Source organism: Acomys minous (genome assembly GCF_964271855.1).
Source record: "Acomys minous genome assembly, chromosome: 7".
NCBI lineage: Eukaryota > Metazoa > Chordata > Mammalia > Rodentia > Muridae > Acomys > Acomys minous.
This window is the reverse complement of record NC_140488.1, coordinates 1,926,791-1,940,401: the sequence shown is the minus strand read 5'-3', so window position 1 is coordinate 1,940,401 and position 13,611 is coordinate 1,926,791. Positions and strand designations below refer to the sequence as shown.

At 47.5% G+C, this 13,611-nt stretch overlaps 1 protein-coding gene across 1 annotated transcript; it reads right to left on the bottom strand.

Moving 5' to 3' along the window:
* Positions 1-3,782: 3,782 nt before the first annotated feature.
* Positions 3,783-10,200, bottom strand: PNMA6E (PNMA family member 6E). The gene is made up of 2 exons (XM_084789074.1): positions 10,081-10,200; positions 3,783-7,746 (listed from the first exon to the last, which is right to left on the bottom strand). The coding sequence occupies exon 2, from the start codon at positions 7,700-7,702 to the stop codon at positions 5,009-5,011; it is 2,694 nt and encodes an 897-aa protein (XP_084645200.1). The 5' UTR covers positions 7,703-7,746; positions 10,081-10,200; the 3' UTR covers positions 3,783-5,008.
* Positions 10,201-13,611: the final 3,411 nt, after the last annotated feature.

Genomic DNA, 13,611 nt, shown 5'->3' with positions numbered 1-13,611 from the left:
AAGTAAAACTGAAAGAGTTGTTGACAAGAAGTATTGGTTCCTAAAAGGTAAGTAATCAAACTATGAAAATGTTACACCATTTGAAATATTATGCTTTTTTGCATGCTCTGGAACAATGTGTAAAGACATCTTGAATTCAGGCTCACAGAGACTGAACCACCAACCAAAGAGAATGCATGGGCTGGACCTAGACCCCCTACACATATGTAGCAGATGGGCAGTTGTTCTTCATGTGAGTCCCCTAAAAAATGGAGTAGGGGCTGTCTCTGACTGTTGTCTGACTTTGGATCCCTTTCTTCTAGCTGGGCTGCTACTCCTGTGGCCTGTGGCCTTCAATTTTATTAATCTAATTAAAGATTTGTTTTCCATTTTCTGTGACTTTTGGGTATGTGGCCCTTAGTTCTAGAGAAATCTGATTTCTGCTCCAGTTCTGAGAAGGAATTGTTGGCTCAGCTCACCCCTGCTCTGTCTATACTACTTGGCTAGGGTACTGGCTAATTTGTGGTTTGGGGTGTAGCAGTTTCCAATGATATGGTTTTTTTTTTCTCTTTGAAGTTGCCTTTGAAGCAAGTCCAGACCATCATTTCTCCATTTAACTGAAAAGGAAAATAACCCAAGACCTTGAAAGAATTTCCTTTCTAAAAGTTTTTATCTTTTACAGACAGATAACATTATAGGCCATGAGCATGGCATGCCCTGGCTCCATCAGTCCCCAGCCCAAGGCAGTCATGTAAGAGGAGTTGAGCCTGACAAGAGGGTACTTGTGACCCCATCTTGAAGGCTTCCTTAGGCTGGGAAGCCTTGCCCTATATAAGGGCTCATCGGGGGTAAGGTGAGGTTTTACCACTTCCAGGACCATATCCACTGTGAGGGTCATATCCATTTTATCAATGAAATGTCACAACAGGATTCAGGATATGTCTGAAACTAGGCAGTAATCACCCTGGAGGCCAGTCCTCAGCTGAGAGGCTCCAAGATGTCCCCACAACGTTGCTGAAGGAGCTGTTTCAGTGTTCCTAACTAGAAATGGTTAGAAGTGGTTAGTGGGAAGGACTTTCAGACACCTTGCTCTGGCCCCTTTGCTGAGCAATGTAAGGCTTCTTCAGCAACTCTGGCTGTTTCTTTAGCCACAACCTGGACATTAGACTGAGGCCTTTCTCACCCAGTTGGAAATTTTAAAGAGAATGAACCTGAAAGGTTAAGGGAAGGAGGCAGGTTTCCAGAGCCCCCACTCCCACCCCAGGGCAGAACAGAGTGTTATCAGGGGAACCAGGAGCTCCTTGTCAAGTCAGGGACCAGGTATGAATAGGCAGGAAATTTCTTGGGAGCCAAGTACATGCAATTTTTGTGCCAGGAAGGTATCCCAGGGGAATGGTAGCCACTTAGGGTTGATTATTCAAAAGCAAATTTCTATATCTGAATGGCAAATGATGTGCCATGGGATTGTAGCTGCTGCAGGAGGGATCAGAGGTCTATGCTAAGTGGCCACCTTTACACCTCCAGCTGAAACTGGAGTCAGGGAGAGGAAGCAGGGAGAGGAAGATGAGCAGAAGCCACTTGGCCCTTTGGTACCTCTAACTGCCACCATGGAAGAGCCCTCTCACGGAGCTGCATTCTGCCCTGCACATGGAGATTTGCCAGTGGGTGATAAGGAACTAACAGATGATCAGGTGAGGTGGCTGATCAGCACGTTCATGTAGTCTGCAATGACTCTGGACTACACTGAACTGAGCTAGGCATAAAACAAATGACTTCTGATTTATTTCTCCTTGTAGTCAACCATCACCTAGGTCCATAAAGAACATGCAATTGAAGAAATTAGCTCTCGATCAGTGTCATGGGCACACTATGCTTTGTCGATGCCGCCCCCGTCCAGCAGGAAAGACCAACACCGGGAACTCTTCTTGCAGCAGTTTTATTCAGGATCCTTGACTACCGGAGTGACCCCGGGAAAAGCTCCCACAGAACCTTTATAGTGTGCCTATCAGAAACTGCCACGTCGTCACTCCTGGTTGGTGCATTCGGATCACGCCACCTCACGCTATGCCTTGCTCAGATCATGCCACCTCACGCCATGCCTTCAGGCATGCGCATAAGGTTTACTCACTGCGCATGCGCAAAAGGGGACGCATTGCGCATGTGCCAAAGGGGGCGCATTGTGCCGGGGAAGCAGCAGGGGGTGCTGCTATCTGTGGCTCTCCACAATGCTTGACACTTGCTGTTCATGGTCAGGGAGCATCTCCTTTCTTCCTCTACCCACCCCAGCACTATGTACCTGTGAACATGCACCTTATGCTTCATAGGTACCAACTGCCCTCAGCTTCCCAAGATGTGGAACACCCAGTGCCACAAGCACTTCAGTTTGATTCCAGAAGACAGGGTTGTACTGCTGCCCCCAGTTAGAGACCCCGAGTTCCTAGGGAATTATTGAAGGGTAACTGTTCAGACCCTGGTTGCTGAAGAGTAAAGCCTGCAGCAGATCTGGCACATAGTCCACACTTGGCTTGGCATGCATGGCCTTTTTGTAAAACTGCCTATTCCCAGCCAAACTCCTAGTGTATCTAGAATTTGACAGAGGCACAACTGGCAACAACTTAAAAAACGGTTAACAGAATTTGCTCTCATAAAGGGGCCCGAAAGCTTCAAAAAAGCAGTCTCTAAAGCCTGCAACATAGCCACAGGAGAGAGACAACTGCCAATCCACTCTGTGCCACCCTAAGCCCCTAGTTCCCCCTTACCCTCTGGCAACACACTCATGGCCTTAACCCTGAGTTGGTAAGTGCAGAATAAGTGCTATGCTAGGTCACCAAGCAGCCTCTCTTTAATTGCTTGGGGCTTTTACACATCCAACTCTATGGACATTTTGCTGAATGTAATGTCCACATTCCATAGCTGGGAGCTGGACTGGCATAAAGGACACAGGGTTGCCAGGCATGGGGGCGCACACCTTTAATCCCAGCACTCGGGAGGCAGAGGCGGATCACTGTGAGTTCGAGGCCAGCCTGGTCTACAAAGCAAGTCCAGGACAGCCAAGGCTACACAGAGAAACTCTGTCTCGAAAAACAAAAACAAAGACACAGGGTTGAATAGCACTCTGTGCTTTACCCCCTGGGCTACATGCAGCCTACATTTGGCACTGTCAGTGAACAAGACTGAACACCAGAGACCAGAGGTAATCAGACTAACTCAGGTCACAGTGGGGCTCATACCAGGCAGAATAAAAAAAACTTAATAGTATGATTGGTGTTGTCTTGAACTCCATGTACATAGAACCAGTGGTACCTTCCCTAACCTGAGAAACCCACATCAACAACAATAATTTTCCATGTTTTAAGAGATAGCCTAGAAGTTAAGAGTAGGACCACAGCTCAGTTCCCAGCACCCACTTGCAACGCTAGCTTCAGGGTATCCAATGTCTTATTCCGGTCTCTGAAAGCACCTGCACAAATGGTATATGCACACATACACATTAAAAAAAAATTAGGGTCTTATTATGTAGCTGTAGCCCAGGCTAGCCTGAAACTCCCTAAATGGTTAGACTACAACTGCATGCTTGACAAGTGCTAGGATTAGAAATGGACCATCCAGTCAGGTTAGCACAATATTTTCAAAAGCCAAAATTATAAAAGCTCTTATCAATCCCTAGCCTGCCTATTGAAGCACTTACCACTTACTCGTTCAGAAAGAAGTATGCCCATGGGTGCCAAGCTGTAATCTGACGCTCCTGTAAGTCTACTCCATCCACAACTGCCCAAGGAAATGATAAGACACAGCTGTAACAGCCAAAAAATTTATTAAACAGAAACATTTAACAAAACCATGGAAAAAGGTAAAACATTAGTCAAGAACATACCACAGCCACTAGAAACTAGTTCCCAGACTGCACTCCTTCTACAAGCACCTTGGAACCCCTTGCCATTTTCTCCTTTTGTGAAGATTCAAAATATGCATCTTATCAAGACAATGGCTTCTGGTGATACTCTTTTACTTTGGAGGATCACTTCAAGGGGTCACACACTGGGTGACCCTGCCCTATTATTAGCACAGGCCAGTTACAGGTTATCAGAAATCACAGCATAGAACACCTCACCAAGCAGAGGAAATAGGAGTTGTGAACAACATAAATGAGGTATCAAAATATGGTGTTCAATCCCCTCCCAGGTCCATGTCTTTTTGCCATGCAGAGCAACTGATAGTCCTTGTCTTCTGTTCTTCCTGCCGACTCCTGATGCTGAATTTGGGAGTCTCTGAAAAGGACCTGCTCAGATAATGCACACATCTGGAGACCAACGGCCCCCCTAAGTTCACATAGAAAGCAGACAAGTAGCTCGCTTGCTACACGGACTTAGAAAGGCTTGACTAACACAGCAGCTCACTGAAGATGGCTACGGGTATAAGTGGTTGAGTGCGTGGCCAGAACCTCCCTCGCCTAGGTTAAAGCATCTTGCACAAAGCCAATGGATGAGGGGAAGTATGTGAACGTGAATGATCTAGACACCCAGGTTATTATGAGGCAGACACGAATGAATATTCCACCAGAGAGTGTCCTGCCTAGAGACCACAAATGAGAAAGGGTGGGCTGCCCATGTTGGCAGAACAAGGTAGCTGGAAATGTTGAGATGGCCTTTTTCCCACATCATCCAGACTAGGGCAGGTGGAGTCTCAGGCCACACCCTTAATTTTGTAGCTGGGTCCTCAGCAACCTGTTTCTGGCAAACCAAGCCAGAACAGTTTAGGGCTAGATCTGGAGGTGACACTGTCATGGGGAAGAGTACCTTTGCACAGTCCATTTGGTGGCAAATCTGGTCCCGTGGATAACGCCAGTCGGAGGAGGTGGTGGTGATGGCCAAGACTGCTTGGGGAGTGGAGAGAGAGAACTGGTTTAAGGCTGGGCAAAACTTCTTCTGGGCCCTGCTCTATCTTTAGGCTGAAGCACAGGCCCTGGGCTTCCCTTCCCTGCCTCCAGGAGTTGGCTGCCTGAGGTAGGAAGGCCTTGAACCTTCTGAGTCTATTCGCCAAAGAAGGATTTGGGGTGACCAGATTCCCATGCCCCACTCTCATTTTCTGACTCTGTTACAGACTGCTCTTCTTCTTCCTTTCCTGCATGGGCCAAGCTCTCGGGAACACCTAGGCCCTCAGTGGGCCCTGCCTGGCCTGAGCCAGCAGGGGCTGACACATTTTCATCTCTCTGGGAGACAGGCAGGACCTCAACCTCAGCAGAGGCAGGGCCTGCCTTTGGGGCACCATCATCATCAGGAGCAGCCCCAGTAGCTTGCTCAAGAGCAGCAGCAGCAGCAGCAACAACCTGGCCAGCATCTTCTTCACTGGCTGGGAAGGCCTCTCCAAGAGCAGGGGCCGGCTCGGCAACCTCAACACTGACAAGGGCAGCCTGGGCCGCATCTATCTCTCCTTCCTCGACTTGGACCATCACATTTTCAACCACGACTGCCTCACAAGCCTCAGTCTCCCGAATGAGCCTGAGCAGCCCCACAAAGCCAGGTGGTCGTCTCTCCAGCCGCATCCTTCTCAGGTTGTTCTGCAGCATCTGGTTGGGCCGGCCCCGCATCAGCACCTGCCGGGCCCTCGCCTGATCCACCATTGCAGGCTGGATGGCTCCCTTTTCGATGGCCATCTGCAGCAGACCTTCCAGGCGCATCACGTAGGCAAAGAGGCTTTCCTGAGGCCGCTGGGAGCAGGTCAGGAACTTCATCCGCGCTGTCATCACTGTATCCTTGTTGCCAAACACCTGCACCAGTGCAGCCAGACAGTCCTGTGCAGGGGTGTCTGGATACTCTTCCAGAAGCTCACACAGGAGATCCAGGGCAGGGCCCCCCAAGCTCTCCATCAGCCGCCGCCTCCTCTCGCTCTCGGATATGTCGCGCCACAGGTACAGCATGTCATTGGCATGGTCCAGCCAGTTCTCGAAAGACTGAGCCCCACAGCCAGGCTGCTCTTCCATCCCAGAGAAGTGTCTCAGCTCCTGGTAGGCCATGTTTTCCAGGATGGGCTGTAGGGCATGGCTCCACTGCTGGGTCCAGCCTCCAGCACCATGCGCCTCTCCTGCCAAGTCAAAGGCCTCTTCCTCACTTTGAGAAGGCCCTGCCTCACCTGCGGCTCCTGCCAATCCCACAGCTCCTATAATCCCTGCAACTCCCATGTCACCAGCAGCTCCCTCCTCGTCTGACATCCTTGCCTCACCTGCAGCTCCTGCCTCATCCTCACCTACAGCTCCTGCTCCACCCACAGCTCCTCCATCATCTACAGAGCCTTCATCCCCTGCAGAACCTTCATCACTCCCAGACTCATCATCACCTGCAGACCCCTGTTCATGTGCCCCTGCCTCCAGAACTCCTCCTTCTCCTGCAGCTCCTACCTCACCTGCAGCTCCGGCCCAACCCAAAGCTCCCATCACTCCCACAATCCCCATGTCACCTCCAGCTCCTTCCTCATCAGACATTCTTGCAGCCCCTGCCTCAGCAATATCATCTTCTTCGTCCTCAGCCCCCTCATCTGGCAGTCTTGCTTCACCTATAACTCCTGCCTCATAGATAACCTCTGCCTCGTCTACAACTCCATCTTCTGCTCCTTCCTCATCTGACACTTCTGCCTCCTCTGCAGCTCCTTCCTCATCTCTTCCTTCTGCCTCGCCAGCATCTCCTGCCTCGCCCACAGCTCCTGCCTCACCCACAGCTCCTGCCTCACCAGCATCTCCTGCCTCACCCACAGCACCTGCCTCACCAGCATCTCCTGCCTCACCCACAGCTCCTTCCTCACCAGCATCTCCTGCCTCACCCACAGCTCCTTCCTCACCAGCATCTCCTGCCTCACCCACAGCACCTTCCTCACCAGCATCTCCTGCCTCACCCACAGCTCCTTCCTCACCAGCATCTCCTGCCTCACCCGCATCTCCTGCCTCACCCGCAGCTCCTGCCTCACCAGCATCTCCTGCCTCACCCGCAGCTCCTGCCTCACCAGCATCTCCTGCCTCACCAGCATCTCCTGCCTCACCTACAGCTCCTGCCTCACCCGCATCTCCTGCCTCACCTACAGCTCCTGCCTCACCAGCATCTCCTGCCTCACCTACAGCTCCTGCCTCACCAGCATCTCCTGCCTCACCTACAGCTCCTGCCTCACCCGCATCTCCTGCCTCACCAGCATCTCCTGCCTCACCAGCATCTCCTGCCTCACCTACAGCTCCTGCCTCACCCGCATCTCCTGCCTCACCCGCATCTCCTGCCTTACCCACAGCTCCTCCTTCACCCTCATCTCTCTCTTCCACTGCAGCCCCTGACCTTCCTGAAGCCCCTGCCCCACCTGAAGTGCCTTCCAAAGCTTGCCCATGAGCCTGTGCAGGGAAACTGAATCCAAGAGCGGCATCTTCATCAGGGATCCGAGGCAAGAAGATCACATTCCAGGGCTCCCGATTATTTGGTATTTGTCGGGGAATCAAACTTTGGTTTAAACTGTCAGCGAATTCAACCAAAGCAACCTTTGCTCCAATCTCCTTTCTGAAAACCTTGCCAAGTACTCGGTACCTGCCCAGAGGTCTGAGGGCAGCCTGCACTGCCTCCTGGAATTCTTCTTCCTCACAGTCCTCAGGGATGCCCAGGATAAGCAGTGAGCGGTGGGCATTGATACCCATCCATCCACACCAGTCCTGCAGAATTGTCAGCGCTGTAGCAGTAAACTTAGAAGGGAACATGGCCAGGCAGGGATGTGTCTTGACTGTAGTAGTCTCTTCCTCAGCTTATGAGTGAAAAAAAAAAAGGGGGGGCATGTTAGTCAAGCAATCCAGACCCCACCAAGCTTCCTCATAAAGTGTGGGGCCAGTCCTACTTCTCATCCATTTTGCTTGGTCTTAAGAAAACCTTTGACAAATTAAATCCATTTATAATATACAGAACTAGTTATATTTCATATTTTTTCTGGTGGAAGTTCTAGTATGTTGTTCTAAGTTTTCAAGTTCTAGTATTAATCTGCATTTAATAGCCCTTTCTCTTTTTCATTCCTGATACTAGATATTTTATAATTCTGGATACTAGATTTTTTTTTACAATTCTTTTAAGAGACATTTGTATTGTTTGTATCTATTTTCTGCCAATTATTTCTACACTTATGTACAAAATTTCTTGATTTGACTCCTGGCTCCAGCTTCTTTAATGGAGGCTTTTGTCGCTATCTTAAGCATTATGTTTTTTACTTTTTATTGCATTTTAAAAATATAGTGTATGTACACACTTCTTCAAATGCCTTGTAGAGATCAAAAGACAACGTTCAGCAATCAGTGCTAAACTTCCACCTGGTCAGCTTGGGGCGTAAACTCAAGATTGTCAGGAACCTTTACCTTGTCAGCCTCTATTTGTTCTGTTCTAATAAAAACATCTAAAACAATTTTCTGCTGATATCTTTAGTTTCCGTCCTCCTACTTTTGTGAGTTGAAGTTTTTGACTATTGGATTTGAAATATTTTCTTCTAACTAAATTTATCTACAACATACAACACAAACCATACTTTCTTTGACCCACAGAATTCCAAATACTTAGCCATTAACAGCTTACCAGCTGTTCTAATGTCAACATTACAAAAATTAGACATCATTAATTTGATATAGAATTGCCACATGGTCTAAAATTATTACATATGCAAAGCAATGCTTTTAAATACTTGGTATTTTCCCAGGTTAGAATTCCTAGCCTCAACTGATCTTGCCTCAGCCTCTTGAATATTTGTGAGTACAGGCCCACATGACTACCTGTAGCTTGTGAAAAAAAATTTAAAATGTTGTTGCACGATACATGCACGGTCTATTTAGGAAACTATACAATGTAGTGCACTGCAATTCATGTAACTACTACTTCCCACAAAGGGAATCTGTGGGATTGTCCAACTTTTACAATCTCAAGAGCACAGCACCAGCACACTGCATCACTACCGTATACATCCAGCCATTCAAGCCTAGCAACTAAGGGCCTCTGGTCATCACATTCATTACAGGAAGGCTGCAGCCTTGCCCTCTGGATCTCAGCCACCCTCAGCCACTGACCAGCTTTCCCAATCAGCCCCACCCCCATCCCACCCCTAACATACACACCACCACTAAACTCTGCCAACCTGCCAGAGGTCCTGGCACACAGCACCACACAAACACTCAGTGAGTAGTAAGCTTATCCCAGCCGGAAGGCAAGCTGCCTTTAAATGCTTAAATATTATTGGTCTCCTGTTGCCTCCTTATACCAAAAAGCCATAGGCTTTTTCCCAGGCACAAGCCGGCAGCAATTTATTTCTTCACCAGTCCACCCAAAACCGGGAGCCCTCTCCTATCACTCCAGGAATTGGGGCACCCCTGCTCCAGCACCTTAACATGTCCCCCGCCGCCGAGAGACTTGTCCTTCCAGGTGGGAAATATTGCCCCATTTCCCTCCAGAAGTGCTCCCCTGCCCTTGTCTGCTCACTCGGCGCTGAGGCTTGCCGCCATGTTGCGCGCCGAAGGCTGTCCTCCCAACCCCCAACAAAAGCCCGCCAAAACCCAATGCGCATGCGCGCTCGGGCTCCCGCCCGCGCCTCCCGCCCACGCTCTCCCGCCCGCGCCCTCCGCCCCCGCCCCACAACATGGAGTCCAGAGCGGGCCGCGGGCCACCGTTTGCGTGGTGACTTAGCTTTTGCCCGCCCTACAGCGTCCCTCAGTCCACAGCTACACACACAGCCACACACACACACACACACACCAGGGCCCAGCGCCACACGGGTCACCCAACCGCCGCGGCCTGAGGCCTAGGCCGCCTCACTTCCCTCCTCTGCCCGGGAGGCCGCCTGCGCCCAACCGCTCCCCTCCGACCCCCTCACACCGCCCGGGGAAAGCAACCACCCCTCCCTCCGCCGCCTCCGGTGTCCCCTACTCATGCAAGCCCTCCTCCTCCAGCCTCTGGCCGCAAGCGAGCCGACTAGGCCAGACACACTAGGCCGCGCTCGGCTGAGCCGGGTGGCGGCCCTCGGCACACGGCCGCGGGACCCTCCCGTGGCAGCACCGGAGCGCCCTGAGCCCCGGAGGCAGCTGGGGTCTACGGCCCCCCGTGTCCCTACCTGGCTGTTCACTTCCTCCGACTCTGCTCTCCTCAGGAGTCCCAAAAGCAAACTCCCAAAGCCGCCTCAGCGGAGCGGTGGAAAAGCGCGTCTGAAGCGCTCCGTCACCCGCCGAGCTCTGGAAAACCCCTATTTCTCCCAGAAACCCCCCGCCCCCACAATCTCAAAGAAATTCTAGAACTCTCTGTGTCTAGTGATTGGACCAAAAGCTCTCGGAGGCGGAGCCAGTGTTAACGGAAACATATACACCAATGAGAAGGCCTCATATGGCAAAGCTTGAGCTGTCCAGATGCAATAAGCATTCTCATTGGTCCTTCCTCTCCAACGGTCTTTTAGGCGGAGGTGTAAAAGATGCCGCTTTACTTTACGGCTGTATTTCCTATATTCGATCTAGACGCTTTTTTATTCACTGGAAAAAAAACATGAATTTTATGTGTTCCCAATAAATCTGCCCACATATCGTGATGCTGTTTAATTGTATCTTATACTTTTTATTTTTCTATTATTAATGCCGCACTTTCACGTGGCTTTCATGAAGCCCCAGGTTTGATCCCCAACTCGGGACAAAGCCGAGAGTTGCGCGGCGGTGGACACTACTCAGACCAGCGCCTGGGCAGTAGAGGAAGGGAAATTAGGAGTTCAGAGTCATCGACAGCTACATAAAGAGTTTCAGACTAAAAATAATAGTAAAAAATAATAAATAAATAAACTTTGAGACTAGCTTCAGCTACATTATACTGTCTGGGAAAACCAAAAAGGAATTTTTATTTATTTATTTATTATTTATTATTTATTTATTTATTTTGGGTTTTCGAGACATGGTCTCTCTGTGTATCCCTGGCTGTCCTGGAGTCGCTTTTTAGACCAGGCTGGCCTTGAACTCACAGCGATCCGCCTGCCTCTGCCTCCCGAGTGCTGGGATTAAAGGGGTGCGCCACCACGCCCGGCCCAAAAAGGAATTTTTAAAAGTTATTCATTGCCAGGCACAGCAATGCAAACCTACAATTACAGGTACTGGGGAATCTAAGTTACATTAGTCAAAGCCGAATTGCACAATTTAGAAAGACTGTGATAAAAGGAAAATGAAAACCAGCTCACGAGCACATTACTTATCTCCATGCACAAGGTCCTAGGAACAATTCTCAAGAGTCCCAAGAAAGGGAAAAAAATCTATTTCCATTTTTCCATTTTCTTTTCTTTTTTTTTCTTTCTTTTTTTGTCTTTTCTTTTTTCTTTTTTTTTGTTGTTTTGTTTTGTTTTGTTTTGTTTCTTGTGTTTCTTTTTTTTTTTTAGTTTTTTGAGACGGGGTTTCTCTGTGTAACTCTGGCTGTCCTAAAACTCACTTTGTAGACCAGGCTGGCCTTGAACTCACAGCGATCCACCTGTCTCTGCCTCCCCAGTGCTGGGATTAAAGGTGTGTGCCATTGCAGCCGGCTTATTTCCATTTTCTTAGACTTACTGTTTACATGTTGTATTACTGTACATTTCTTAACATCACCCCATTAGAATCTTTTCATTGACTCTAGGAGAGACCAGGGTTGTGGGGTTTTTGTTTGTTTGTTTGTTTGTTTTTGTTTTGTTTTGTTTTTTGTTTTTTCCCCCTACCTTACTGCTTTGGATTCTTCTGCTTCAACCCCAGAGGAGCTGTATTTACAGGCTTGTACCACGACACCTGATCTGCTTTTCCTCGAGAATTTTATCCTCCTGGTGCTTTCGCTCTCTCCTGAGATTCCTTAGACACATTATTAATTAGACCTTAGATCTCCCCACAGCACATTACAGGTATGTTATTTTCATTTCTTTCTTTCTTTTTAAAATCTCTTATCCTCTTAACTTTCCAGAATGGATAATTTCTCTTCATCTACATTCAGAATTTTTAAAATTCCTTTTTCTGTGATCTACAATCTCCTAGATTGAGCAGGTGAAAATTACACTATAGTTAATTTTTTCCAATTATGATGTCATAATTAATTCTTTCTTCTTTGGCAGGATGGATTGTTTCAGGTAGGCTCTCAGTCTATACTCCTCAGATATTTGTAACTTACTATACAACCTAGCATGGCCATGAAATTGCAGCTTTCCTTCCATCTTGGCCTCTGGAATACTGGGTTTACAGGCATGTGCCACTACACCTAGCTCATAACTGGTTCTTTTCAATACTTTTTTTCTGCTCCAGCCTCTCAAATCCACCCTTGTAACCTCCTATTAGTCCCTTTTCCTCTTCCATGAGCCAATACCTCATCCTTCCTTCTTTTGGGGGAGCAGGGTTTGAGACAGGGTTTCTCTGTGTAGCCCTGGCTGTCCTGGACTCATTTTGTAGACCAGGCTGGCTTTGAATTCACATCAATCTACCTGCCTCTGCCTCCCGAGCGCTGGGATTAAAGGCGTGAGCCACTATGCCTGGCCTATTTCATCCTTCTTATAACTTATTTTTATCCTTTCATGATCTACTTTCTAGTTGTTTTTAGGTTTTATCTATGTTTATACTTTACTTTTATATGTTACATGTATGTTGTACAGGTTAGGTACTGAATATGAGAGAAAATACAGTTTAACTTTCTTTTTTTTTTCAGAGCTGAGGACCGAACCCAGGGCCTTGCACTTGCTAGGCAAGTGCTCTACCACTGAGCTAAATCCCCAACCCCAGTTTAACTTTCTAAGTTTGAGTCACATAACTTAATATTATACTTTCCAAATCCAACTATTTTCCTGAAATCTTCATTTTTTACAGTGATATAAAATTCCCTTGTGTATCCGTCTTCTGTTGATGGACATCTAGACTGTTTTCTTTTCCTTTCTATGATGGATAGAGCAACAATAAACATGGATGTAAAAGTATCTCTATAGTAGGATATCGAGTTCTTTGCGTATATGTCCAGGAATGTCATAGCTGTGTCATATGGTGGTTATATTTTTTAATGTTTTGGGAAAGCCACCATACTGATTTCCATTAATAGCTCTACTTGTTTGCATGCCAAACAGCAGTGAATAAGGGTTCACATCCCACCCCACCATCCTCACAAGCATTTATTGTCAATTTTTTTTTATAATAGCCATTATGACTGAGGTTAGGTGAAATTTCAAGGTAGTTCTGATTTGTATATCACTAATGACTATGGATGTTAAACGCTTTTTAAAGAATTGTTTATTCATTTCACTAGCCTGTTTGTTAATTGATTATCAGGGGACTTGTTCATATGTTTAACTTTTGCTATTGTTTTTGAATTCTGGATATAGCTGTCTGAAATATAGCTGTTGAAGTTTCCTTTGCTGTGGAGAAACTTTTAAATTTTATTGTTTTCATACTTCTTTAGTATTGTGTCTTTGTATTTTCTGCATTTTGATATGACAGAGTTTCCTCTATGATCATGTCTTTGGGGGTTATGAATTCTCTTGTTTGTATTTCTACTTTAATCTCTAGATTTGGGGACTTTTCTGCTGTAATTCCCCTAGATGATCTGTCTATTCCTTTAGACTTTATCTCTCAGCATCTTCTACACAACAGATTTGGCCTCTTGAATGTATCCCAGA

Coding starts and splice junctions, on each gene's coding strand:
- PNMA6E (XM_084789074.1), bottom strand. CDS start 7,702: ATGTTCCCTTCTAAGTTTACTGCTACAGCGCTGACAATTCTGCAGGAC.